The sequence below is a fragment of the Dipteris shenzhenensis genome, chromosome 27, assembly GCF_047967505.1.
Source record: "Dipteris shenzhenensis isolate YYH24624 ecotype China chromosome 27, Dip_SZ_1.0, whole genome shotgun sequence".
NCBI classification, from domain to species: domain Eukaryota; kingdom Viridiplantae; phylum Streptophyta; class Polypodiopsida; order Gleicheniales; family Dipteridaceae; genus Dipteris; species Dipteris shenzhenensis.
The window spans coordinates 13,585,939-13,612,926 of record NC_141622.1 but is presented as its reverse complement, the minus strand read 5'-3'; the positions used below and the strand labels follow the sequence as shown (position 1 = coordinate 13,612,926).

Below are 26,988 nucleotides of genomic sequence, written 5' to 3'. Positions count from 1 at the left end.
CAAGAAGATTGGGTAGCCAAATATCCTTGGTTAGACATAGAACAAGTGGACACTGGGGATGCACCGAATTGGGCCATTTGTAAAATATGCACATGGGCAAGGAAAAAGAAGGCACGGTTACAATTGAAGATTGATACGATTCATGAGAAACATTGTGGGAAGGTTTGCAAGACTATAGAAGCTACAAGTAATGAAAAGAAAGTGATCAAAGAATGGGACAAGGAAAATAATTGCCACTTAAAAAATGAGATTGAGTACAATAAGTTCTTGCTTGCACAAGAGTCTAGCAGAAATAAAAGTGAAGGATCATTGAAAAAGCATTGGGAATGTATCAAGGATCAGGTTGATAGAGAAAAGATAGTGCAATTCTCAAATATCATGCAAATATTGAAGCAAGCTGGCCACTCACTGATAGACTTCTTGGGCTACCAATCATATCTTCAATTTTTGGATGTTCCTAATTTGGCAAGCATGCATTGGTGAGTAGCGCAACAGATATGGCTAACCACATGAACAAAGTCATAATTGATGATTTAAAGGAGACTTTAAAACTTGCAGACTTTTTTTCTGTCATTGGATGAGTACACAGCTGTGGATACTACATCGTGGTTGGGAATGCATTTGTACGTGGTAGAAAACAATAAAAGAAAACCATATTTTTTACATGTATACACAAACTTGATTTAGAATCCAATGCTAATAACTTAGTGCAAGTTTTGATCCAAGCTTTAAAAGAATATGGAGGCGTGATAGAGTCTAATATGGTCAAGAAACTTGTTTGTTTTGCATGTGATGGTGCTTCAGTCTTGCAAGGTTGTCGGAATGGTGTCTCTATACAAATAGAAACAAAATATTCTCCTTACTGTGTTGGGATACATTGTATGGATCATCGCACAATTCTAGCTTACAAAGTTGTATCCACATTTCCATCAATACAACGAATCGAGACTTTGGTTTAAAAAAGCTACTCTTACTTTTGCAAGAGTCCAAAGAGATACAATCAATTTAGAGTTATTGCAGAAGTAGTGGGTACAAAAGGGATAAAGATTTTGAAGAATGTGGATACTAGATGGATATCTTTGGTTTAGCTAGTGAAAAGATTATGGGATGAATACAAGACTTTGGTCTATTTAATGCATATGGAAGCAAAAGAAGAGGTTGAGAAGGTAGATATTTTGTATCATAAACTGACCAACATAGATTCGATCTTGGGATTATGTGGAATTATTCCACTTTTAGACAAAATGAATATGTTGAGTAAAATGTCTCAATCGAAGGATATTTATATCAATGAATATGTCAAGGCAATAAAACTCACTAATTTGAGTATAACAATAGCATATGAGAAGAAGTCAAGTTCGAGTTTTCAAGAGGAGAAATTATTTAAAGATTGGAAAAGTTTAATGGACCTAGATAGGGATTCCTCTCTTTTAACATGTGATCAGGAAGGATCTATTTGCCTTCATGCAAACAATTAGATTTTCAGGATGACGAGAGAAAACAAATGACACAAAAGACTACAATACATTAAAAAAGAGGGTTTTTTAAAGAAAGTACAAACAATGAAAAATGCCCTTAGTGAAGTTGCAAGTGCAGTGGTAGATGAGATCAGAAGCAGGTTTTCATGAAATGACCTAATGGAAGCATCTACCATCATATTTCCACATTTTTGGGTCAATGGATCTTATGAAAGTATCAAAGCAGGTCCAAAGAATTATTTGGATGCTCTCAAAAAACACTTTGGATGGGACATTAACATGGACAATATAAAGTACAATGGTTTGTTGGATTTTGGAAATCTTTATTCACAGTCTTCCCTTTTTGGAGAAGTCATGCACCAGCAAAGTAATTTAATGAAAAATGTTCAAATGCAAGGTTTGATGGTTTGCGGCTTTGGAACGAGCTCTCTCGCATTACATTCCTACAAGATAACATAATTTCTAAGTACTTCAAGCTTACAAATTTATGGCAAACCTTTATTCTTGGCTCAGTTGAGGATGAAAGGTGTTTTAGTACTCTTGATTACTTGAAGAATAAGCTTCGTATAATAAGCTAGATGATAACTTAGATCTTAGCTTGAGATTATACTCTTGTTCTTATGATGTTAGTAGCTTTCTGTATGATAGAGCATTAGCACTCTGGAAGTCAAGCTATAAAAGAAAAGGCTATAATTAGCTTTTTTGGACTATTTAAACTAGACTTTGAGAATTGCTAGCTATTTCATGTATTTTGAAATTATGTAAAATGGAAAAGGGGTGGAAAAGAGAGAGTTTTCAATATAACTAGTTTTTAGTATATTTGTGAAAATTGAAAGTTTTTTAAATGCTCTAGAATATTTAGCCAAGTTTTGAAACAAAAATTATAAAGATATAATTCAACAATGCTTTGAAACTTTTAAAAATAATTTATGAAAATTTTTGCCAGTATATTATAATACTATATTTCTATACCTTCGATAAAAACATCCCTGCACCCACACCCACACCAGTTGAGATTACTCCTGTGGAGTCAAGATAGCAGGTGGCAAAGCCGCAGCCTTCTCCCCGATCATCAGGAGTCCCTTCTCCCCTACGGTCTGGAGACCCTTCTAGATGGCAGAGCTACTAACGTACTCCCGTGTAGTCGAGAGTCTCTTCTTCAAAGATGAGTGACCATTGTAGTAGCTCATCATGATAGCGCAACAAGCATAGTAGTAGGGAGAGCTCTGGCATAGGATGCATAGCACAGTGCTTTGGGGATAATGGTGGGGGCAGGGAGGATTCAGATGATGCAGACGTGCCATAGAGTGATGGTACGATCTTCTATGACATCACTGAGACGGGCGGCATCTTGATGGATGCATGGAGGAAGGACATCATGGCCTTCATGCGCTCTCTGTAGTTTATAACAACTACAGAGATTGCTTTATTCTGGTCAAAGAGTTGAAAAAAGTTTGGCTGATGATACCATCAATGCTATAGACTCTAGGTATCCCAATCCATCCAGTGTTGAGTTCACAGACAAATGGGCAAGGTCACAGATTACCATTATCCTTGCCAATAAGATATATTTGCTTAAGAGGCAGCCACTAGCTGAGATTTCCAGGAGAGAGGGAGGTCAACCACTAAGGGGCCAGCCCCACATTGCTCATAAGTGCGAGTGGAAGAAAGCGATGAAGGCAGCAAAGGCATGGACTCCAATCTACAGCACGTGGAGGCACGAAGGATCCAGATGGAGTAACATGAAAACATGCATTTTGGAGCAGGGGGTGTTGCATCATGGGAGGCCCAATTTGTAAGTATCGATCTCAAATTATATTGTGTTTATGTGGTTTATTAGGAGGTTGTTCCTTTGTACTAACCTTCTGCAAATTGTGTCATCTTGCGGCTTGATATTGTGGGCAAATACCCTACTCCTGCTGAGACAGCCTACCATTGTGGACATCGCAGGCGACATACATGGAGACACTTCTATGATGAGGGGTTAATTACTGAGGAGCAGTATATCTGCGCTACTGTAGGTATTTAAAAGTACTTTAAAAATGTTAATGTTGTAAATAAAGATTTGATTTTTCATACATTGATACATGTTATGCCTCGTTTACAGGCCCCTAGGGATATTGAGAGGATATTGAGGAGGAAGAAGGTGATGAAGAAGGCGATGAAGATGGGAGTGAGGACGCGGATGACTAAGATTAGTCATAGATGTAGTGCTAGCTAATCTTTTTTGTACTTGAAGCCATTGGCTTGGCTTCGTGCCTCTCTTGGATATACACTCCTCTTATTTTTTCTACTTGAAGCCACAGGTGGCTTGGCTTCGTGCTATATGTATATATAAGAACTTTTTGGGCTATGAATTAATATACACTCCTCTTATTTTTTTGGCATTCAATTTCCTTGTGCAATGCTCTATCAATGAATGCCTTGTAAACTAAACGTTTTGGAGTTGTAATATTTTATTCAGAATTGTAATCATCGACTATAGATGTGCGTGGAATCGTGCAAATTAAAATGCAGTTGATTGTAAGAATTGGATTGCACATTGTAGAAATGGGATTCCTGCAACCACACAACATACATAGCATTCTGTTCAACCACACAGAATTCTACTTTTTTTAAAAATTATGCAGAGCATCTATAAGCACGTCTTTCTTTTTTTTTTTAATTTCTGCAAAGCATCTAATAGCGTGTTTATAGGTGCATCTCTCTATCATATAGACACGCCTATAGATGTGGGTCTGTAGATGCGCTAATAGATGCACAAATAGATGCGCCCATCACTTTTTTTTAAAATTCAAGAAACGCCTATGTACACCCGTCTATGGATGCATTGTGTTGTTGTGTCATGAACTATCACAAGCTCTACCCTTGGACTCTTGGACTAGACTTTTAAGTTTTGCACTCTGAGACTACCACAGACTCTTAGACTACCATCCATTGACTCTAGGGATACCATCATCTCTTCGACTACTACCCTTGGACTCCACATATACACACATATCATATACACATGCATACATGTATACAACACACATATAACACATGTATACACACACACACACACACACACACACACACACATGTGTACACAACACACACGTAGGTAGGGGGTGCAAACACATACACATACACACACGAAAGCACACAATCACTCATACAAAAGCATGCGCACATACCTCGGGGGGGTCACTCATCATATGTAACTCTATCACGTGAGTTCAACAAAAGGATATTTTTTATTTCTAAAATTTACAGAAATAAATATACATAAGGGACTATTTTAAATAGTTTTGGAAAAAAATTACAGATTTGTATAGAAAAGGAGTACATTTTATTAATGAAAAATTTTACAGATAAGGGATTTTAAATATAGGCCTTGAACGCACGTGATATAGAGGGTTTATACATAGTGACCCCCCCGAGGCACATACGCACACAAACACACACACTCACACACATATAAACAAACAAATGTGTGCACAAACACACACACCATCGCATATGTACAATATAGATGCATACACATAAACACATATGCAGACATGTCAGGCACGCACGTGCACACACACACATACATAGGTGCATATTTGCACATCGATATGTGCATACACACACAACACACTCATACATAAATCTTTCTCGATTTATATTATTTGATGAAAACAATCATTTAATCAACATAATGCCGCAACATTGCGTGGGTGCTCTACTAGTCTTGTTTAACCACAAACGTGGGTGCTCTACTAGCCTTGTTTAAGCATAAACCCAATCTGACATTTCCATTTTTGAGGAGGTTGCTTGTACAATGTTTGTGAAAGGTAACACACTAAGAGACTAAATGCTTGGGTGCTAGAGTAAATGCCAAGGAGAGGAATATATTGAGCAATAGAACTAGACTCGGTATTGCATACCAATCTCTAATAGATTGGAGGGAGGAATCTTGATGAAAGACAGAGGAGATGTGGCGTTTACACTATGTAAGAAGCTATACAAATGATGCAAGAGAATACGTTTGATGAGTGTGTTGTTTTCTTCTTTGAGTGTTAGTGTGGCTTTGCCAACGACAAACAATGCACCGTCTTTCTTGGCAGCCTCAATTTCAATCAAATCCTCGGCTAGTGATTGATCTTTTAAAGCATCATCTTCTTTATCATCATCGATTGAAGTATTGATCTTTGCATGACCGCCCTTTTCGTCAATCGATTCGCCCACTTCAGTCCCTACCAACAACTGTACTATATAATTCTTCAGATTATCAATCACATCCTCTGAGAATTTGTTCCATTCTTCTGCATCCCTTACCTCCGCATAACCGCACTGCACAATGCACCCATACGCACCCTTGTGACTTCCTAGCTTCCAGAACATGAAACGCTCTTCCTTGGCCACTTTTGGTACTTTCACATTCCTCACGTTGATGAATACCACCACTTTATGAAGTGCACGGAGCTTTTTCACACAGTGGCTGATGACTGGAGGCACAGTATCTACTTGTTTGCTGCAGAAGAAGCACAATCCTGGAACTCTTTTCAAGTTGACTGAAGACACCAATTCATCGAAGCTCGTCCCGTTTTCAGTCTCGTATTCCTTCTGCTTCGTTCGTGCGTATATCCATGTTAGCATGATCGCCGTAACTAGAATGGCTATAACAAAAGGTAACCACCCGCCTTGTGGAATCTTGCTTAACACAGCTGTAAGGTAAGCCCCTTCGATGACTACAAAAATGCCAAAAAAGGCTAGGACAAGAGCCGGGGACACGTCCCACACAACCAGCATCGCAAGAGTGAATAGCAGTGTGGTGATGAACATTACCATAATAACTGTGACCCCTGTAAAAGACGCTAATATGGGTTAGCAGTCTCGGAATTAATGTCAAAGAGTTAAGTTGCTGTGACACAAATAGCCATTTCCTGGAAATAGGGGATGGTATACTCACCAAATGCATTGCCAAGAGAAGCTTCATCACGGAAACCAATTACTACTGCTATGCATAGGCTCATGAGGAAATAATTCACCTCAGGAGAATACACCTGACCTTCCTGATCTCTTGACGTATGAATCATTTGCACTCTTGGGAAGAAGTCTAGCTCCAGCGACTGCTTAATCAATGAGAAACAGCCAGAGATCAGGCCTTGGCTAGCAACAATGGCAGCAAGAGTTGAAATCACGAACATGGGCCAAAAGAATGTGCTGGGGACGAAGTCATAGAATCCATGAGTTTTATCTCCTGGATGCCTTATAAGATAGGCTGTCTGTCCCGCATATGTAATGAGGTTTGACGGATAAACTACAAGAATGAACGCCATCTGCAGGAATAAACAAGCTCGAGGCCCCTATTTAGTATCCCTCACGTCAAGGTTTTTTTAAAATCCAAGTCTAGCTGTGCTACTTGCGCATCAAATGGAACTAGAAAATAAAAAAATGCCTTATGTTTTGGGCTTTATATGTGTCCGATGAAATGGTGCGCTGGTACAGTGTTTTCCTAAGGCCCAGCACTGTGTGAATATAATGGGCTTTCTAGTGTTCTACCTGCATCGATAGCTTGTTGAAATGGCCAAGATCTGCATACATGGCTTCGGCTCCTGCATCCAAAATTCAAGCAGCAGAAAGTTACAAATAATAGAAGGCTAGGATATTTACGTAGTGAACTTCCAAAAAGCTTGATTAGGTACTGAACCCTCTCTCTGTGATCTCTCTCAGCTCTCTCTCTCTCTCTGTTGCCCCCCCCTCCCCTTCGCCCCCCCTCTTTTGTCCCGAAACTTGACATTTTCTAGATAACTCAGGTACGTACGTACCACTTACGCAAAGCATGGTGCCTGCTAGAGTCTTCCAAGCCTCCTTGCCATGTCGAGAAAAGAAAGTCCAAATGTATACTGGTGATAACGCTTTAAATATTGTCGGGTAGAGTTTAAGAACGTTATAGGCCCCAATCACTGGAGTAGTGGCAAGCCATGCAATCATAATGGGCGAAAAGAAACTGCTAACGTGCTCCGTACCAAATCTTTGAACAAGAAAAAGGAGAACGAGCACCACGGCGGTGATAGCCATAATGCTAGCTGCAAAAACATGCCGACTCTTTAAAAGTCATATGGGTAGAATAAACAGATTCGTGAGCAGCCATGTTCTATGTTCAAATGCGCAATCTCCTCGTCAGCATTTTCTTCCTGAAAAGAAACATATTCGGAAAAAATATGGAAAAAAAAATGAAAACAGAAGATGTCATCATGAATACTGACTCTGGTTTATGGAAGGGAACGGAGCTTTAAGACCACCAAGAGCTGAGAGTACTGCAGTAATAGAAATAGAAAGTATATTACACGGAAAGTCTATATCAAATGTATATGGATTTATATAGATACGAGATTGAGGTTGAATTTATATAGATACGAGATATATAAGTTTCGATATTCTTTCGCGAGAAAGAAAAGGCTCAATTCGGATGGCTTTATGTGGGAACATTGTCACTAATTAACCTTTCAAGAGTGCAACCTGCCCGACTCTCCAAAGCTGAAGAAGGGCACTCTCGTTTCTTACCTGATATTGCAGGAGTGAGAATCCCGTCTCCAACTAGCATGCATGTGCCAAGCATAGACACACAAAATAAGACCATCTGCGCAAATTTGTTGTTTTCAAGAAGCCGCCTAACCCTGCAAGTAAGTTTCCGTCTGCCGAAATCGGACTTCATCGTCTCTGAACAAGAAGAATCGAATTGCTTCCGAGAACAACCAGTGTGACTGCCAATGTTCGCATGCTGGCAAAGTAATGAATATAATGCAGAAGTGCCACCTTCACAAAACGAAGATCATGGGAGTTGAATGATGAGAGATGGCAGCGAGAGAAACTACAAGATATGCAGCAATAACGTAAGCTGGTACATTACAACGTCCGCAAGCTCATATATGGCATCTATAAGCAGTATCGAAATGAAGTCGTCTTACATCTCCGTCTTCTTGGAGATTACGCTTATTCAATCTTTATTAAGATAAAACACATTTTCATAGAAGAAACACAAGGATAATGTCATTCTTCCATGCGGACTCTTCAAAATCAACACGTACAGCTTTGCACTGATGTCCACTCTTGATTCGACCATCATTTTACTGAGGCGGGTGTAAAACATACGCGACAATCTCAGGCATGTTAGATTTACGTCATATACCTTCACCATGATCATCAGCATGGAGGACAATAAGTGCGTATTTTATCGCCCCGATCGACGTGAGAGTCCAGAAGACGATGCTCAAGATGCTGAGGCAGTCTTCCTCATTGGGTTCTTTGATGGGGAGAGCGGAGTATGTATACAAGGGTGATGTTGCTTGTCCTCCATAAACAACTCCTATAGTTTGATAAGCCAGAAAAAAAGTCCTGAAGTTCCTGCAAAGCATTACAGACTTCTCACAACGGACCCGTACTAAGAAAAATTTCATGACAAAAAAATTACGTGGGATTCTCAATACACACACACACACCACTGACTCACACAAGCTAGGAGTTATACCTTTTCATGAAAATATCTTTAAGCTTGAAGCGTGATGGAAGGTGGTCAGGACGTGTATCCTCCTTCGAGCAGCCCTTTTTGCACCGCAATACATCGCTCACATAATCTCCTTCCTCTAATACTTCCAATTCTCCATCATACGCGTCAGACGTAGTCTGGGTTATAGCAGATTGTCGGAATTGCTCGTTTATTTGTGACATGCTTAATGTTGCCCGTTTCCAGAAGTTATGGGTCTAATCTCACGTACACTTCATAATGCGGCAGGACGTTTAATTCAAGGCTTGTAAATCGAAAAAAGCGTAAGTGACCTATAGCAAAACAATTAGTTCTCCAGTTTTGCTTTGTTTTGAGAGCCGCCAGACATCTCAATGCGGAGAAGCGCAGAATCTGCAGCATCAAGGAAATCAATAACATGGTCAAGTTGTCGCTCCTCCAAGGGAGGCCATTATATGACGCTCTCCACAGTCACAGCGACGAGTTAATGTGCTAGATCTCGAATGCGCGTTTTTCGTGCAGTTCTAATCAGGCACCATATTTACATAAAACACCACAGTTTCTTGAGCTCGCTTACATTCTTAGATTGTCCTTGACGTATGTTTATATGTAGAATATTCTAATCTGAGCAATGAACTTGTTATAAACTCAAAATGCAACTCTTTAATTGGATGACAGATACCTTTACTTGGGAGCTAGAATCGGTGCGCTTGCTCTTTCTTCATATGCCCAAACTCGTGAAAGATCAACGGCAGCATTCCCAAAGCATCAATTATGAAGACTATCTACCATTGAAGGAGAAATGACAAGTCTCGCTCATAATATGTAGTTCGAATTTGAGTAGTTTGTTCACTATTGACATAATTGAAAAGGATGATGTTGCCAAAAGATATCCACTTTGTTCGCATGGGGTACAAAGCATATTTCTTTGTACTGTAGTAAAGGTGGCGTACAAATGTGTCCTATGGAGAGGATATCATGAGTGATGAGGATGAGTGGAGTCATGTTAGTTAAGGTATATGCTTTCTTATAATTATTATTATTCTTCCTCCTCCCCTTTATATCATATTATTCCCCTCTCCTTGCATTACTACGACAATAATATAGAATACAAGTAAGTAAGTCTAGGGTGGGGCCATCATGCAAGATGTTTAAAGTTTTGGAGGGTTTGAACGAACTTCTAGAAATATTGGTTATGGACATACAAGTGTAGTAATTTTAAAGGTTTGGAATCTCATGTTAGGAAAATTCTCATTTTGATGCTCCATCTAGGTGAAAGAGGCAAAATTGAGGAATTGTGTCACATCATCATCATGTAGGGAGTCACTTCACACCGTCGGATTAAAAATTCACAAATTGAGTGATATGGGTCTCTATCCCCCTTTTGGCACCACAATTGAGATCAAATCTCAACCTTTTTGAACACTCCCATTCCATATACTCAAAGAAGTAAAAAATTTCTCTCTTGGTATATGATAGCAATTGTTTTTAAAAAATCTATAATCTGATGCTTATGTGGCCAACTTGCCACAAGATCGATTCGATCAAGTATAAGAGAATGGCTCTCTTAGTCTGGAAAGTGTGAAAAGACGATGAATGTCACAAAAATTGAATCTCATCATGGTATCCAATGACGAAGTAGCTTACAGAGAGTTTCTATTTGCATAGCAATGATACATAGCAATGCCAGGAGTAGCAAGTACTAGCCACTAGAGCTGCCAGATGCTTTTGATCTTTCTGATGATCCATCACCACATGCACCACCAATGGTGGGTACTGGTTTGGGCTCCTCCCCATACATTCTCAAGTGGCGCATGACAATATGGCGTTGATGTCGTACTTCTCGCTTGCAATGAGTGCAATGACAATACAACCTCTCTGTAAGCCACTCTGCGCTCCCGAGCATTGGCACATAATTTGATAAGCTTTCACTCATCCCTTCCATCTGCACACCTCCAAAATCACAACACAAAATGCAAGGAAATCCATTAAGATCCAAAAAATAGCTACCCATGAGCTCTTTCTCTCTCTTCTTAGATCAAGTGCCCTGAATCGTCGCTATATAGCGACGCTTTGCCCTGTTTCATCGCTATATAGTGACACTTTTTGGGTATAAGTATATAGTGATACTTTTAGGATATAAGTGTTGCCCTAAAGGTCGCTATACAGCGATACTTTTAGGATATAAGTGTCGCTATATAACGACTGACCAGTGTCGCTATATAGCGACGCTAGGGGGCTAAAACCCGAAACCCCGCACGACGCCATCTCTCATAACTCTATTCGTCTCGAACGTAGCACTGTGACTACCCCTCGAGGAACTCCTTTGCTAGTAGCCCATCAAAGTCCTCTAGAGAATAGAGATCATGATGTCTCCTCCTACAAGGGTTTCCGTACTCGTAGGACGTGCGACATGATCCCATTTGTAACGTAGACACAAACACAAAAATAAAAAACAAAAGCCAAGAGCGAGTAAAAAGCGGAAAGCATATGAGGGAAAGCGAACAGAAGCAAAAGAGAAGGAGAGAGGGAAAAAGAAGCATAGGCATAGGCATAGGCATAGGCATATGCTTATGAAAAGAAGAGAAAAAGAGAGGGAAAAAGAAGAGAATGAAAGAAGGAGAAGGAGACATATGCTCATGCATAAGTATAAGCATAAGGGAAGGAAGAGGGGAAAAGAGCATAAGCATAAGAAAAAAGAAAGAAAGCATATGCTTATGCTTATGCATGAGCATATGAGCATAAAAGAAAAAGAGAGAAAGCTTAAGCATAGGCAAATACATATGCTTATGAAAAGAGATTGAAAGAGGCGAAAGAGGGGGGGAAAGAGAGAGGAAAAGAGGAGAAGGAGAAAGAGAAGGAGAAGGAGAAGGAGACATATGCTCATGCATAAGCATAAGCATAAGAGAAGGAAGAGGGAAAAAGAGCATTTAAGCATAATAGAAAAGGAAAGAAAGCATATGCTTATGCTTATGCATGAGCATATGAGCATAAAAGAAAAAGAGAGAAAGCATAAGCTTGTGCTTATGCGTTCCTCTCTCCTTCCCCTCCTCTTTCCCCTCTTTCAATCTCTTTTCATAAGCATGAAAAGAGATTGAAAGAGGGGAAAGAGGGGGGGGAAAGAGAGAGGAAAAGAGGAAAAGAGATTGAAAGAGGCGAAAAAGAAGAGGGGAAAAGAGCATAAACTTAAGAGAAGGAAGAGGGGAAAAGAGATTGAAAGAGGGGAAAAATAAGAGAAGGAAAGGAGGGAAAAAGAGATTGAAAGAGGAAAAAAAAGAGGAGGGAAAAAGAGATTGAAAGAGGGGAAAAGGAAGAGAAGGAAAGGAGGGAAAAAGAGATTGAAAGAGAGGGGAAAAAGAAGAGGAGAAAAGAGATTGAAAGAGGAGAAAAAGAAGAGAGAAAAAGAAGAGAAGGAAGAGGGGAAAAGAGGAAAAAAAGAGGGAAAAAGAAGAGAAGGAAGAGGGGAAAAGAAGGAAAGAAGAGGGAAGAAGAAGAGAAGGAAGAGGGGAAAAGAGGGGAAAAAGAGAGAATAAGGAAAGAGAGGGGAAAAAAGGGTTTCTACGCCCATCACTATAAAAAGAAGACAACAAGTAATGTATTAGATATCCTTCTATCTCCTCCATATCTAGACTCGGGGGGGTCACTATGGATAAACTCTCTATATCACGTGCGTTCAAGGCTTATTTGTAAAATGCCTTATCCGTATATTTTTCATTAATAAAATGTACCTTCTTCTATACAAATCTGTAATTTTTTTCTAAAATCATTTTAAATACTCCCTTATGTAAGTTAAATTCTGTAAATTTTAGAAATTAAAAATATCCTTCTGTTGAACTCACGTGATAGGGTTACATAAGATGAGTGACCCCCCCGGGTATCTAGAGCAAACCCAAGGCAGTAAAGCATTCAAATTAGAAGGTCTTATTAACCAAACCTCTCCACTATCTGTCCTTAGTATAGGGGCCATAAGTGGACAATGTGGTCCTTGCACCACATGTGGAAAAGTTTCCAAAGAGCGAGAAAGGCATTTAAGAAAATACAATTCTCCTTATTTTGGAAAATAAGTTAATCAAGTATAATCATACTTGCCCCAACCATGTGTATTATCTTGGGGAATAAATATTCTCCTCAATACCATCTCTTAAACCTATAGTCTTGTCAGAATCTGTATAGTTAACAAACACAGATCATAATGAGTCTTCTTACTAGGGTCCTCAAAGTACTGATAAATGCAAAGAAATACAAGGGTTACCAAGAGTGTGTTGCATGTGTGTGTGTATGTGTGTGTGTGTGTGTGTGTGTGTGTGTTGTGTGTGTGTGTGTGTGTGTGTGTGTGTGTGTGTGTGTGTGTGTGAGAGAGAGAGAGAGAGAGAGAGAGATTCCACACACAAAAAAAGTGTGTGTGTGCTTAGATTAAAAAGTCCCATCAATAATTGAGCCATACAGTTAATTCCATCAATTGGATAAAAAGTAAAAAAAGGGAAACATATAAGGAAAAAATATTTGAGACATCTATGTTTAAAAATGCAACAACTAGAGTTTGAAAAAATTTTAATCAAAATTAAGAATTTTTAATAATATTGAGTTTGATAAACATAATATTGAGCCACACATTTGGCCCATCTACCAGTAGGTGCATAGGATGATCCCAAGGACATCCTACCTCATCAAGGAGTACGTACAAATAGTTTTCATTATGTAAATAGATTATAAGTCATATTGAATAGAATATTATTTTCATTACTCAAATAGAATATTAATTTCCATGTGTGTTTTTTGTGCATGCGCTAGCCCCAGCGCACAGGTTCTGGCACCACTATTCATATGCAGATAGAGATTCTGAGAGCTGAGATGAGGGCACTGTAGATGCTAGGGCACCCCCTCACTTGGTTGCGAGTCTAGATTCAGTTATTGAGGCTCTGGGTCGATTGGACACAGTTGAGGACGTTGTGGATAGCTTTCAGGCACAGGCTAAGGCAGAGATCACTGGTCATGGCTTGGATTGGAGAGCCATTCGACAGTTGTTTGAGCGTGAGTCACATCACAGGCAGGCCTTAGAGGATATGTTTTGGGATGGTCACACTGAGGCGATGCAACCACGATCAGGGCTGCCCTTGCATATTTTACATTGTAGGCACCCCATCATAGCAGCACACATTTATCCGAGATATCTCGCTGCGAATGGTGGTCGATTGCCTCACAACCATCAGATAGCCAGGTCATTTGCCATGCAGCTATATGCTGAATTTGTGCTTGGTCATTGGGTAGACTACCTTAGTACCCGTCCAGGATCAGGAGCGGGACATGGTAGGATGGGGCGTCAGGAGCGTCAGACTGCAGGTGTTCGGCATGGACGTGAGGCACCAGAGTTGCACACTATCCCTGCACTGGCATTGCGAGCTGTTGGAGGATGGATTAGGGGGGATGTTCATTTAGTGGCATCATCCTTACACCACATGGTCTCTGCCCTATCGAGATCACTTTTGATTCCACCTCCCCCACCTCGATCATCGATGGAGCCTCCCACATCTACACTGCCTCAGCATGAGTTGGAGACTCGAGACACACGGATTGCAGAGTTGGAGGCATTGTTGGCCGAGTCAAGGAACGAGGTTAGTTATTCTGATTATTTTAGTTTATTTTTTTGTTGCGTGTTTTGAACTGAAGTTTTTTGGTTAATTCTCACCATGTACGCGACATGTTTGCATTGCAGGCACATCTATTGCGACAGGATATGGAGTCTTGTGTATGACTGTTGGAGGTAGATTTGGAGGAGCAGAGGATTCGGACACGCATAGCATACCATCGTGTGGAGCACTATATTTTGCAGTTGAGACATATTACTCGTGATCCATTTCACCATAGGATCGACCCCAGCGTGGCCCTATACCCTGCTCCTCCTCCTATAGATGTGCCGACTAGGACACCCATAGACACAGCAGTCATGGCCAAGCTTCCTACTGTCACTTGCGTCCTTTGCCATGAGGAGTTTGACACCATAGGGTGGTTTGGACTAGGGTGCGGCCACATCGCACATCTCCATTGCATGACCCGCCACATGGTGGCACGATCAGTGTGCCCTGTATGCTTTGCTGACATTGATGTGGCCACATACAGAGGACTAGGCATGGATGATCTATATCCTGGTCATCGTCAGGCCATTGATCCATTCGCCCGTGTGGTCTTGAAAGAGCACTACAGGGAGGAGGCACAGAGAGCTTTGCTGATGCAGGAGGGTGCTGATACATCTATGGTTGCAGCGTGTGTTCCACGACGCTTCTCATATGGTGATTTCATGCCAGGTGACGAGGCACGAGCAGAGGATGCACGTCGTATTGAGCGAGAGGCAGAGCTACAGACATCATTGCAGCAGTGGGTGGAGTAGCAGCTTGGGCGGGGCCAAGACCAGCGTCTTTTACATGTAGAGACGATTACTCGCACTGGATTTGAGGCATGAGTATTCGCAGATGCACGACTTTGGGAGCTGAGATGCGCATACATAGAGGAGGCGAGGGAGGCAGAGATGGCAGCAGTGGCTCGTGCAGCATGCCCTCCTCTTCATCAGGATGAGGCTGGCCCATCTCATGCAGGAGATGAGGGTGGCCCATCTGATCCGGCTTTGCCTAAGGGCACACAGTGGACGGTTGGGCAGCCGGTCATACAGGAGCCACGTCAAAGGATGACTAGAGGATCATATGTGGAGTTATCAGATTTTGATTTAGGATGATTGTTTAGGCTTCACACATTTCTTGTTTAGGGATGCACTTCTGCACAATGATGATGATGATGTACACATTCATTTTGGTACTTTCATGATATTGTTCTTACTTTTATGATGTGTGAGCATTTTCATACTTTCATGATGTTCTTCTTACTTTGTTTATCTCAATTTATAGTTTGTTCAAATCTAACATAAACATTTAAAATTAGGAGTATGATTTTGAATTTCGAATATCTCAATTCACACATCTAATACGTAAGGTATTTAAAAAAGAATGCCATGTGAAGTAATTGTAAACATTAAGCATTGAAAAAGTGTTCAAGTATAAGGTCTCTCTCTCTCTCTCTCTCTCTTCCTCTCTTTCTCGTGCTATGAACTTTATCATTTTGAATATCATATTGAATTTTGTATATATCAATGCTTGCAATTATTACACTAAACCTAAGAGCCGTGCGAAGTTTCATCCCCATGTGCATATTTAAAATTAAGTGTATGATTTTGAATTTCAGATATCTCAATTCACATATCTAATACATAAGGTATTTTAAAAATAATGCCGTGTGTCATAATTGTAAACATTAAGCATTGAAAAGGTGCTTGTAAAAATGTACGCATTATACCTTCCACGTGGCACATACCAAATCAGTTGGAGACCAAATCTTGCGTGGATGTACCTCTAGGGTAGCCTAAGAGCCATGTGAAGTTTCATCCCCAACAGGGTTTAGGATTTAGGGTTTAGGGTTTAGGGTTTAGGGTTTAGGGTTTAGTCATGCTAGTAGGGATTGTAAAAATGTACGCATAATACCTTTTACGTGGCGCAAACCAAATCAGTTGGAGACCAAATCTTGTGTGTATGTACTTCTACGATAGCCTAAGAGCCGTGTGAAGTTTCATCCCCAACAGGGTTCAGGGTTTAGGGTTTAGGGTTTAGTCATGCTAGTAGGGATTGTAAAAATGTACGCATTATACCTTCCATGTGGCACATACCAAATCAGTTGGACACCAAATCTTGCGTGGCTATACATCTAGGGTAGCCTAAGAGCCATGTGAAGTTTCATCCCCAACAGGGTTTAGGGTTTAGGGTTTAGAGTTTAGTCGTGCTAGTAGGGATTGTAAAAATGTATGCATTATACCTTCCACGTGGCGCAAACCAAATCAGTTGGACACCAAATCTTGTGTGGATGTACGTCTAGGGTAGCCTAAGAGCCGTGTGAAGTTTCATCCCCAACAAGGTTTAGGGTTTAGGGTTTAGTCGTGCTAGTAGGGATTGTAAAAAAGTACGCATTATACCTTCCACGTGGCACAAACCCTCGGGGGGGTCACTCATCATATGTAACCCTATCACGTGAGTTCAACAGAAGGATTTTTTTTATTTCTAAAATTTACAGAAATAAATATACATAAGGGACTATTTAAAATAGTTTTGGAAAAAATTTACAGATTTGTATAGAAAAGGGGTACATTTTATTAATGAAATTTTTTACAGATAAGGGACTTTAAATATAGGCCTTGAACGCACGTGATATAGAGGGTTTATACATAGTGACCCCCCCGAGCACAAACCAAATCAGTTGGACACCAAATCTTGCGTGAATGTACGTCTAGGGTAGCCTAAGAGCCGTGTGAAGTCTCATCCCCAACAGGGTTTAGGGTTTAGGGTTTAGTCGTGCTAGTAGGGATTGTAAAAATGTATGCATTATACCTTCCATGTGGCGCATACCAAATCAGTTGGACACCAAATCTTGTGTGGATGTATGTCTAGGGTAGCCTAAGAGCTGTGTGCAGTTTCATCCCCAATAGGGTTTAGGGTTTAGTCGTGCTAGTAGGGATTGTAAAAATGTACACATTATACCTTCCACGTGGCGTAAACCAAATTAGTTGGACACCAAATCTTGCGTGGATGTATGTCTAGGGTAGCCTAAGAGCCGTGTGAAGTTTCATCTCTAACAGGGTTTAGGGTTTAGGGTTCACGGTTTAGTCATGCTAGTAGGGATTGTAAAAATGTACGCATTATACCTTCCACGTGGCGCAAACCAAATCAGTTGGACACCAAATCTTGCGTGGATGTACGTCTAGGGTAGCCTAAGAGCCGTGTGAAGTTTCATCCCCAACAGGGTTTAGGGTTTAGTCGTGCTAGTAGGGATTGTAAAAATGTACGCATTATACCTTCCACGTGACACATACCAAATCAGTTGGACACCAAATCTTGCATGGATGTACGTCTAGGGTAGCCTAAGATCCGTGTGAAGTTTCATCCCCAACAGGGTTTAGGGTTTGTAAAAATGTACGCATTATACCTTCCACGTGGCGCATACCAAATTAGTTGACACCAAATCTTGCGTGGATGTACATCTAGGATATTCTAAGAGCCGTGTGAAGTTTCATCCCCAACAGATAAGTCCACGTGCATATTTCATTAGTACGTGTGTCATTTTTCATACATAGTCGTGCTAGTAGGAATTGTAAAAATGTACGCATTATACCTTCCACGTGGCGCATACCAAATTAGTTGGACACCAAATCTTGCGTGGATGTACGTCTATGGTAGCCTAAGAGCCGTGCAAAGTTTAATCTCCCACAGATAAGTCCACATGCATATTTCGTTAGTACATGCGCCATTTTTCATACGTAGTCGTGCTAGTAGGGATTGTAAAAATGTACGCATTATACCTTCCACGTGGCGCATACCAAATCAGTTCGAGACCAAATCTTGCATGGATGTATGTCTAGGGTGGCCTAAGAGTCGTGCGAAGTTTCATCCCCAACAGATAAGTCCACATGCGTATTTTGTTAGTACGTGCGTCATAGCTTTGCCGCAGTCGTGCTAGTAGGGATTGTAAAAATATATGCATTGTACCTTCCACGTGGCGCATACCAAATCAGTTGGACACCAAATCTTGCGTGGATGTACATCTAGGGTATTCTAAGAGCCGTGAAGTTTCATCCCCAATAGATAAGTCCACGTGCGTATTTCATTAGTACGTTTTTCATACGTTGTCATGCTAGTAGGGATTGTAAAAATGTACGCATTATACCTTCCACGTGGTGCATACCAAATCATTTGGACACCAAATCTTGCGTGGATGTACGTCTACGGTAGCCTAAGAGCCGTGCAAAGTTTAATTCCCAATAGATAAGTCCACATGCATATTTCGTTAGTACGTGCGCCATTTTTCATACATAGTCGTGCTAGTAGGGATTGTAAAAATTTACGCATTATACCTTCCAGATGGCGCATACCAAATCAGTTATACCAAATCAGTTCGAGACCAAATCTTGCATGGATGTATGTCTAGGGTGGCCTAAGAGTCGTGCGAAGTTTCATCCCCAACAGATAAGTCCACACACGTATTTCATTAGTACGTGTGCCATAGCTTTGCCGCAGTCGTGCTAGTAGGGATTGTAAAAATGTACGCATTGTACCTTCTACGTGGCGCATACCAAATCAATTCAAGACCAAATCTTGCGTGGATGTATGTCTAGGGTGGCCTAAGAGTCGTGGAAGTTTCATCCCCAACAGATAAGTCCACGTGCATATTTCATTAGTACGTGCGCCATAGCTTTGTCACAGTCGTGCTAGTAGGGATTGTAAAAATGTACGCATTATACCTTCCATGTGGTGCATACCAAATCAGTTGGAGACCAAATCTTGCGTGGATGTATGTCTAGGGTAACCTAAGAGTCATGCAAAGTTTCATCCCCAACAGAAATGTCCACATGCATATTTCGTTAGTACGTGCACCATTTTTCATACGTAGTCGTGCTAGTAGGGACCAACAGATAAGTCCACATGCGTATTTCGTTAGTACGTGCACCAATTTTCTTAGTCACATTTTTAAAATGTCCTAAAGCACAAAACAAATTACAACATTACTACTAATAAACAATTTTTTGTTTTACAAACACAACAAATCCCATTGAGAAGACATCAGACATCATGTATAAAATAGAATCTAATACAACGATGTGTATGAACGTGTATACAATCATCAGAGTGAAATACAAAATATGAGTCCATGAAAATTACAATGGTACGGTCACATTGTGAGCCTATACATATCGAATACAAAAATGTGTAATCAATTAGTGATACCCAATAAAAATCAATATGATCAACTGATGATCCCAAAAAATATGATATGTCATGTGCTACTCCTCAGGTTCAGCTCTCATGCCAATAGTTGCAAGTATGCTCTCGTGATCCGCCACTGCAAGGCACCATCGTGGAGTGGACGTTGCCTTGCGAGTGCGAACATGACTCAAAGTAATCTTGATCCCAACAATAAGATGAGAATACATGTATGCCTCTTGATCCACCATGTACTCGTGGAACTCAATATAGCGACCACGCCTCTGTATCTGCTGAAAATAGTGGCCACCTACGATCATGCTATGAGCATTGAAGTGCATCCCATGCCCATCCGCTGTATCCTCATTCAGCACACTCTTCAGCATAGAGCATCGCAACAAGTAATAATCCACACCCTCCTCATTGCCCTCCGATTCAATAACCGTGAAGATATCACCAATACGCAAAATATCTATAAGCTAGTCATAATCTCTAGAGGAACTGAATCCCGCATCCTGATCATCATGTACCTCCTCCCAAGGCTGGAAGGGAGAAAGCACTCGCCGTACCCATGGATCGGCCCATGATATCATGGAGCACCCTCCCCAATCATCATCAATGCATGCAAAGCAAAAACATGCAAACCGTCGAGAAAAGATCGCGGGGTGAGACTCACCTACGCTCTTGATGGAATGGAAATCAAGAGTGCCAGTCACAGAATGATAATCAAAAGGCCTAGATCGATCAAGACTCCCAATGTCCACGCACCAAAAATACCGGCTCATCACCCTATCATCACGCGACTGAAACGAGGAGATAGCACTAGTGGATAAGTGCTAGATAAGTGCTGGCTGCACCACCGCACCACATCATGTGCATCCTTGAAGCGATTGGCACTGTGATGCAACTGGTATCGACGCAAAGCACGCTTCACGCAAGCACTTGCACCATCGTGCTCTCCCTTACCATGCCCTATCTCGAAGTAGCTCCATGGATCAGAATGCCTGTCTCACGGTGCCATCTGCAGAACCAATAAAACTGTCTAGTGGATTTAAACTGACCACCACAGCCGTCTGACCAGATCCAGCGCCGCTGCCATGTGACACCATGATCCCTCAAGAAACTATCATGCAAAGTGAAGCAATGCTGCACAAAATGGGCATCATGCGATCGATCATCTCTAATGTAGAAGTGATACTCTCGTACAATGACACGTGAGTCCATGGTGCTATCAATGCCATCCACATGAGCCTGTGCATGACGATAGCTAATGTGCACAAATATAGCAAGCTGCAATATGGCATTGAAAAAAAATATGACTATTGAAATAATTCAATATAATGAGGCGGGGAAAAAATCAATACTCAATCACACATCACCTGTTCGGAGAAATAATACTCCGATTGGATCTCATGCTGTGGTGCAAAGGCGTAATTCTCCGCAAAGTCCACCACTGAGACAACCACCCTTGTAGGAAATGCCCTCAAACATGCACGGAACTGACGATCCTCCCATTTCTAAAATTTACAGAAATAAATATACATAAGGGACTATTTAAAATAGTTTTGGGAAAAATTTACAGATTTGTATAGAAAAGGGGTACATTTTATTAATGAAAAATTTACAGATAAGGGATTTTAGAAATAGGCCTTGAACGCACGTGGTATAGAGGGTTTATACATAGTGACCCCCCCGAGGCGAGTGGCATATGTAGCGGTACAGCTTCCCTCAAAAACTGTCAATGAATACAACATGTGGTGTCTCCTTCCCCACAAGCTGCAACCTCCTCAACTATGCACTACCATCTAATGTCAAGGTACTATACTCATACTACTGCCAACGAACCATCTGCACATCACAAGTATCTAGTGCAACTCGTGGCACTCTAGCAAAGTCACCACACAAAGTACACCTGCCTTCCACACAATCAAGGGAGTGGAATAAAGCATCACCATCTCGTGTACACAATATGGAATGAATGAAGTCGCGAGGGCTAGTAGGAACCACTCCCCTATGACCATCAAGGGAACGGAATACGTCATACATCAATCCAAAATCCACATGGTAGCGACAACAGCATGTGTCACGCTCCTGAGAGCATCGCACAAACCATGGCCTGCATCACTCAAATGACCTCTGCCCAATCCTGAACTCTGGGTGCACCTCTACAAACTGAGTGTATAACTCAATCTGGGTACACTCCAAAAAACATGCACCATGCTCAATGTACACACCACGTGACACCCTCTTCTGCAATGCCTTCTTGAACACCGGGGATGCTCTGCAATGCTCCTCCCAAAACTGTTGTATGAAGGACCTAGTGGAATCATCCAACAATCGATCGTTGCGAGGTGCACGACCCCACTCGAAGCCCAAAGAGCATCAGTCTCACTATCCTCTAGACTCTGCCTCCTAATCATGCCTGCTCGCAATGTGCGCGGTGCAATCTGAAGAAGACGTGAAGCGGTACGCACATGGGCTATCATATGAGGTCTACTAATGGCAGCCACAATAGCACAACGTGCTGCCAAGGCATCACTGGAGTTCCTATGCTTAATAGAAGCATAGGAACGTCGAACACTACTAAGGACCTCGCTAGATACAACCCTATCTCTACGTGCACCAAGACCAGCAAGCCTCCTACACTCTACCAAGTCAGGGTGATCACAATTAGGGACATGAGAAGAGAAGACTGCGAAGCTGGCATGAGGTCACAAAAAAAAGACTGCACAATCTTGCTAGTACGACGACGGATAGTGGACTTCGGCAAGTCATGTCGTGAAGCAACACTGCTACTACAAGGTGGGGCAAGGGGATCAATGGGAGATGGTAGGGTGGACGGGGGAAGGGAGGCGCCAAGGGGAACGGGGGGAGGGGGAGGGGGAGGGGGAGGAGGGAGGGTGGAGGGGGAAGAGTAGAGGTGGAGGCCAAAATGTAGGTGGCTAGGGAAAGGGCGGAGGCTAGAGGTAGGGGAGCGGATGAGGATGGGGGGACAATGGAGGTGGGGGTGGGGGTGGCCCAGGGTGGAGGTGGAGGTGGAGGTGGGATGTAGAGGTAGAGGTGGAGGTGGATCGATGGTGGCAGCGCGAGATCTAGCTCTAGAGGCTCTCTTGCACTCATGAGCCTTCCGCTTGCGCTCCTCATCAATGAGATTTGGGGGGGGTTCCTACATCTTTCACGTCTACTAGCTCTACGGCTTTGAGAACCCATTCTCAATGAAAGTAGGATGGAAGGTGTGACAAAGTGATGAGGAGGCAAGAATGGCTACGAATGGGTGAAATGAACCAAAACGTGGTCTCTTATAGAGAGCCTCAACTCATCCACTAGATCGCTCTTAGATTGCTCTTCATTATTATTGGTGGAGAAGGTACTGAGATTGAAACTAATTGGCTGTAATCCAACGTTAATTTCAAATATTTGCATCGTTTGATTTTATTCCAGTTTTGTACCTATAAATACCTCGATCGAGGTATGCTATGCCCAAGTCATATACCTCAATCGAGGTATTCAATGCCTCACGCAGGTATAAACCTCGATCGAGATACCCCTCAGTCATATACCTCGATCGAGGTATTCTATGCCTCACACAGGTCATATACCTCGATCGAGGTATTCTATGCCTCGCACATCGTGATGTGTATACATGTGGCTGATGTGGCACCATAATGTGGCAATATAGTCTCTTCCATGATGTGGCATGATGAGTTGGCATTCATGAGGTGGTAGATTGACATGGCAAATTGAGGTGGAGGGATTGGTGACGTGGCAAGGTTGACAAGGTATGCCAAGGTGGCAAGGTGTGATGACATGGCTCATGATGTGGAATGATGAGGTGGCACATGTGGCAGCACGTGTGGCAATGTAAGGTGACATGGCAAGGAGTGATGTCACATCTCCTTGATGACATGGCACCACGTGGTCTAATAACGTGGCATGGTTGCAAGGCAAAAATAGATGACTCAGCCTTCCGCATGGGCAGCATGGACACTCCAAAGCTTGCCACTAGGGTCAGTGATGCTCCTAGCCTACCTCACCAAGCCTAATACCAAGCCTACCTTGTCTTGGTATTAGGCTTGGGTGGCCCTTTTTCCCCCACAAAAGGGAGATTTCACTCTTGGAGGCCATATCATACGTTTTCCTTACTCAAATTTAACCAAAATTTTTTCCTCTTATTCATCATGCGGAGGACTAAAAATATTGACATTTTTGAAATGTTTGGTCACGTTTGAGAATTACTAGATTTATTTTTAATATTCTTTGTTGATCCTCTCAGGAGTAAAAGTAAAAATTAAACTTCAATCTTCCTAAATCTAACCGTTGGATTTGGGATTTGATGATTCAACCACACACCCTTATGTGCCTACTAACCTTCCACTGAATTGGATTTGCTTAATTATTCCAAATACTAAAAAAATATGGTGTGCTACTAAAATGCATGTATTTTATGACTTTATTTATTATAAATAATTATTTATAATTAGATAAATCATTCAAAAAATTACCAATAAATCAAGTTAAGCTCTACATAATGCAAAGAGACCACTTACAAAGTTTCAATAACATTTAATCTAAAATGAGTGAGAAATTTAGAATTCAATATGACACTCTCTGTTCGTGACAAATGTGTGACCACCCTGGAACCATGCCGTGTGACACAAAGAAATTTTTTGTGTGTGCATCGAATTTTCAATCAGACTATACGATTGTGTGCACAATAGCAAGTGTGATGTTGTGTCAGAAGAATTCAAAGACTAGATCCATAGGAAAGTAGGTGAGATTTGCATTTTTGTGTGCTAAAAAGCTTGTTTTTCCACCTCCTAAGGATTGGGGAGTGAACAAAAAGTGGACACCCTTAGCTTGCTACTTCCCACAAGTGTCTCGGCCTTAATGAGGTACGGTTCTCGCATTAATTTGACTCATTATTTGGATATTGTTTGTTTTGAGAATCATGATGTATGTTTGAGAATCATCATTATTTGAAGCCTATGTATGTTTGAATTGTGACTCTCTTTTATCATTCTCTCTTTTATCCTCTCTTTTTGTCTCTTTTCTCCTGTCTTTTTCTCTCTTATCTCCTCTTTTCGTCTCTTTTCGTCTCTTTTCTCCTCTCTTTTCTTCTCTTCTTTTCTCAATTATCCCCACTTTTTCTCTTTTCACTTTCTCTCTTTTTCTGTCCTTTTTCTCCTCTCTTTTCTTCTTTTTCTCCTCTCTTTTTGTCCTCTCTTTTCCTCTCTCTTTCCTTCTCTTTTTTCCCACATGAAGCTTCAATAGCCTACCATTGAGCAAACAAATATAGACTTCTATTACTCTAATTCAAAGAATGCAGGAGTCTGTAAATGTTTGCTCAATGTCAAGCTGTAGGATTCTAAGCTTGCTCAATGTCTTGGAAGTATTCTAAGCTGTAGGATAAGTGACATGACTTCTTTATTGCTTTGAGGATCATCATTATTCGAAGCCTATGTATGTTTGAATTATGATAGGTTGCTCGAGAAGATGTTGCCTGCACCAAATACCATGCCCACATCAAGAGATGAAGCGAAGAAGATGCTAACAACGGTGGGTATGGATTATGATACCATCCATGCTTGCCGTAATGACTGTATTCTCTTTCGTCGTGAGCATGGAGATTTGACTAGTTGTTCGAAGTGTGGGGAACAATGATAGAGAGATGACTTGCAGGGTGAGTAGATACCGGTAAAGGTCTTGAGACACTTTCCCATCATTGCAAGAATATAGCACATGTTCCGATGCAAATCCATAGTGGAGTTGATGACATGGCATGCATCTCATCGGTCCACTGATGACACATTGAGGATTCCTGTAGATTGTGTAGCTTGGAAGCACATAGACAATTAGTGGCCGGACTTTGTGAGGAAGCCACACAACTTACATCTTGGACTCGCCATGGACGGCGTGAATCCTTTCGAGTTACACTCAACATCTTAGTCGACATGGCCCATAGCCTTGGTGAATTATAATGTCCCACCATGGCTAACAATAAAGAAGGGACACTTCATGCTTGCACTACTTGTGCCAGGGAAGTATAAGGCCAAAAATCTCGGGGGGGTCACTATGTATAAACCCTCTATATCACGTGCGTTCAAGGCTTATATTTAAAATCCCTTATCTGTAAATTTTTTCATTAATAAAATATACCCCTTTTCTCCCCTTTTCTATACAAATCTGTAATTTTTTTCCAAAACTATTTTGAATAGTCCCTTATGTATATTTATTTCTGTAAATTTTAGAAATAAAAAATATCCTTATGTTGAACTCACGTGATAGGGTTACATATGATGAGTGACCCCCCCGAGCCAAAAATATGGACGTGTACATGGCATCTTTGATAGAGGAGTTATAGATCTTATGGAGAGGAGTGCCGGTCTTTGATATTTCCAGAGCTCCTAGACATACCAATTATATTTTGGTCAGGGGTATCTTGATGTGGACCATGCATGACTACCTAGGATATGGAGAGTGCGCAGGTACGTGGCTGTGTCTTTACATGTATAATATAGGATTATGCTTTTATCACTCTCTTTCAGACACATGTCTTATACTAACACATTCATGCAGGCGTGCAGGACTTGTGACAAGTGGGTACCATGCTTGTCCTATTTGTGGACTGGGTTTGAAATCGCTTGCATGATACTCCAAACATATGAGAAAAATGTTTATGAAGGTCATGCTCGATATCTTCCATTGGACCATCTCGCGCGTGGAGGTTAGCTTGATCCACCACCACCATATTTGAAGGCAAGTGACTGGATTCAGGCTTGGACAGCGAATGGAGAGGAATCTCCTCATGGTATGAAGAGGCTATCGATCTTTCACGAGCTTCCTTATTGGGGTCAGTTACAAATCAATCATCTCTTTGATCCCATGCATATCTTCAAGAATGTGGGGGCTACTATTTGGGCACACTTGGTTGGTTCCAAAGACTCGACCGGGAGTGCGAGAAGACTTGCGTGCTATGAATAGGATGTCTCGTTTGCGGCCCCAAGTGCGTGCTTCAGGAAAATTTATCCTCCCGAAAGCAACATGGATCCTCTCTATGAGAGAGCAGGCAGCAGTCAAGGTGAACATTACCTCTTTTCAAACACCCACACGGTACTGCATGCATTGCTTGAAAGGAGCATTTTCAAAGGACAATAAGCTTAGTGATCTCAAGTCCCATGATTGGCACAAGGTCTTATAGGTATTCTAAGCTGTAGGATTAGTGTATTGA

The 26,988-nt window shown here is 41.4% G+C and overlaps 1 protein-coding gene across 1 annotated transcript; it reads right to left on the bottom strand.

Moving 5' to 3' along the window:
• Window positions 1-5,175: 5,175 nt before the first annotated feature.
• LOC147883894 (putative potassium transporter 4) lies at window positions 5,176-9,755 on the bottom strand. The gene is made up of 9 exons (XM_087398578.1): window positions 9,653-9,755; window positions 8,977-9,363; window positions 8,638-8,852; window positions 8,013-8,264; window positions 7,715-7,765; window positions 7,274-7,534; window positions 7,008-7,060; window positions 6,415-6,784; window positions 5,176-6,307 (listed from the first exon to the last, which is right to left on the bottom strand). Exons 2-9 carry the CDS (start codon window positions 9,174-9,176, stop codon window positions 5,370-5,372), a joined length of 2,340 nt encoding a protein of 779 aa, XP_087254704.1. The 5' UTR covers window positions 9,177-9,363; window positions 9,653-9,755; the 3' UTR covers window positions 5,176-5,369.
• Between the last annotated feature and the right edge of the window lie 17,233 nt (window positions 9,756-26,988).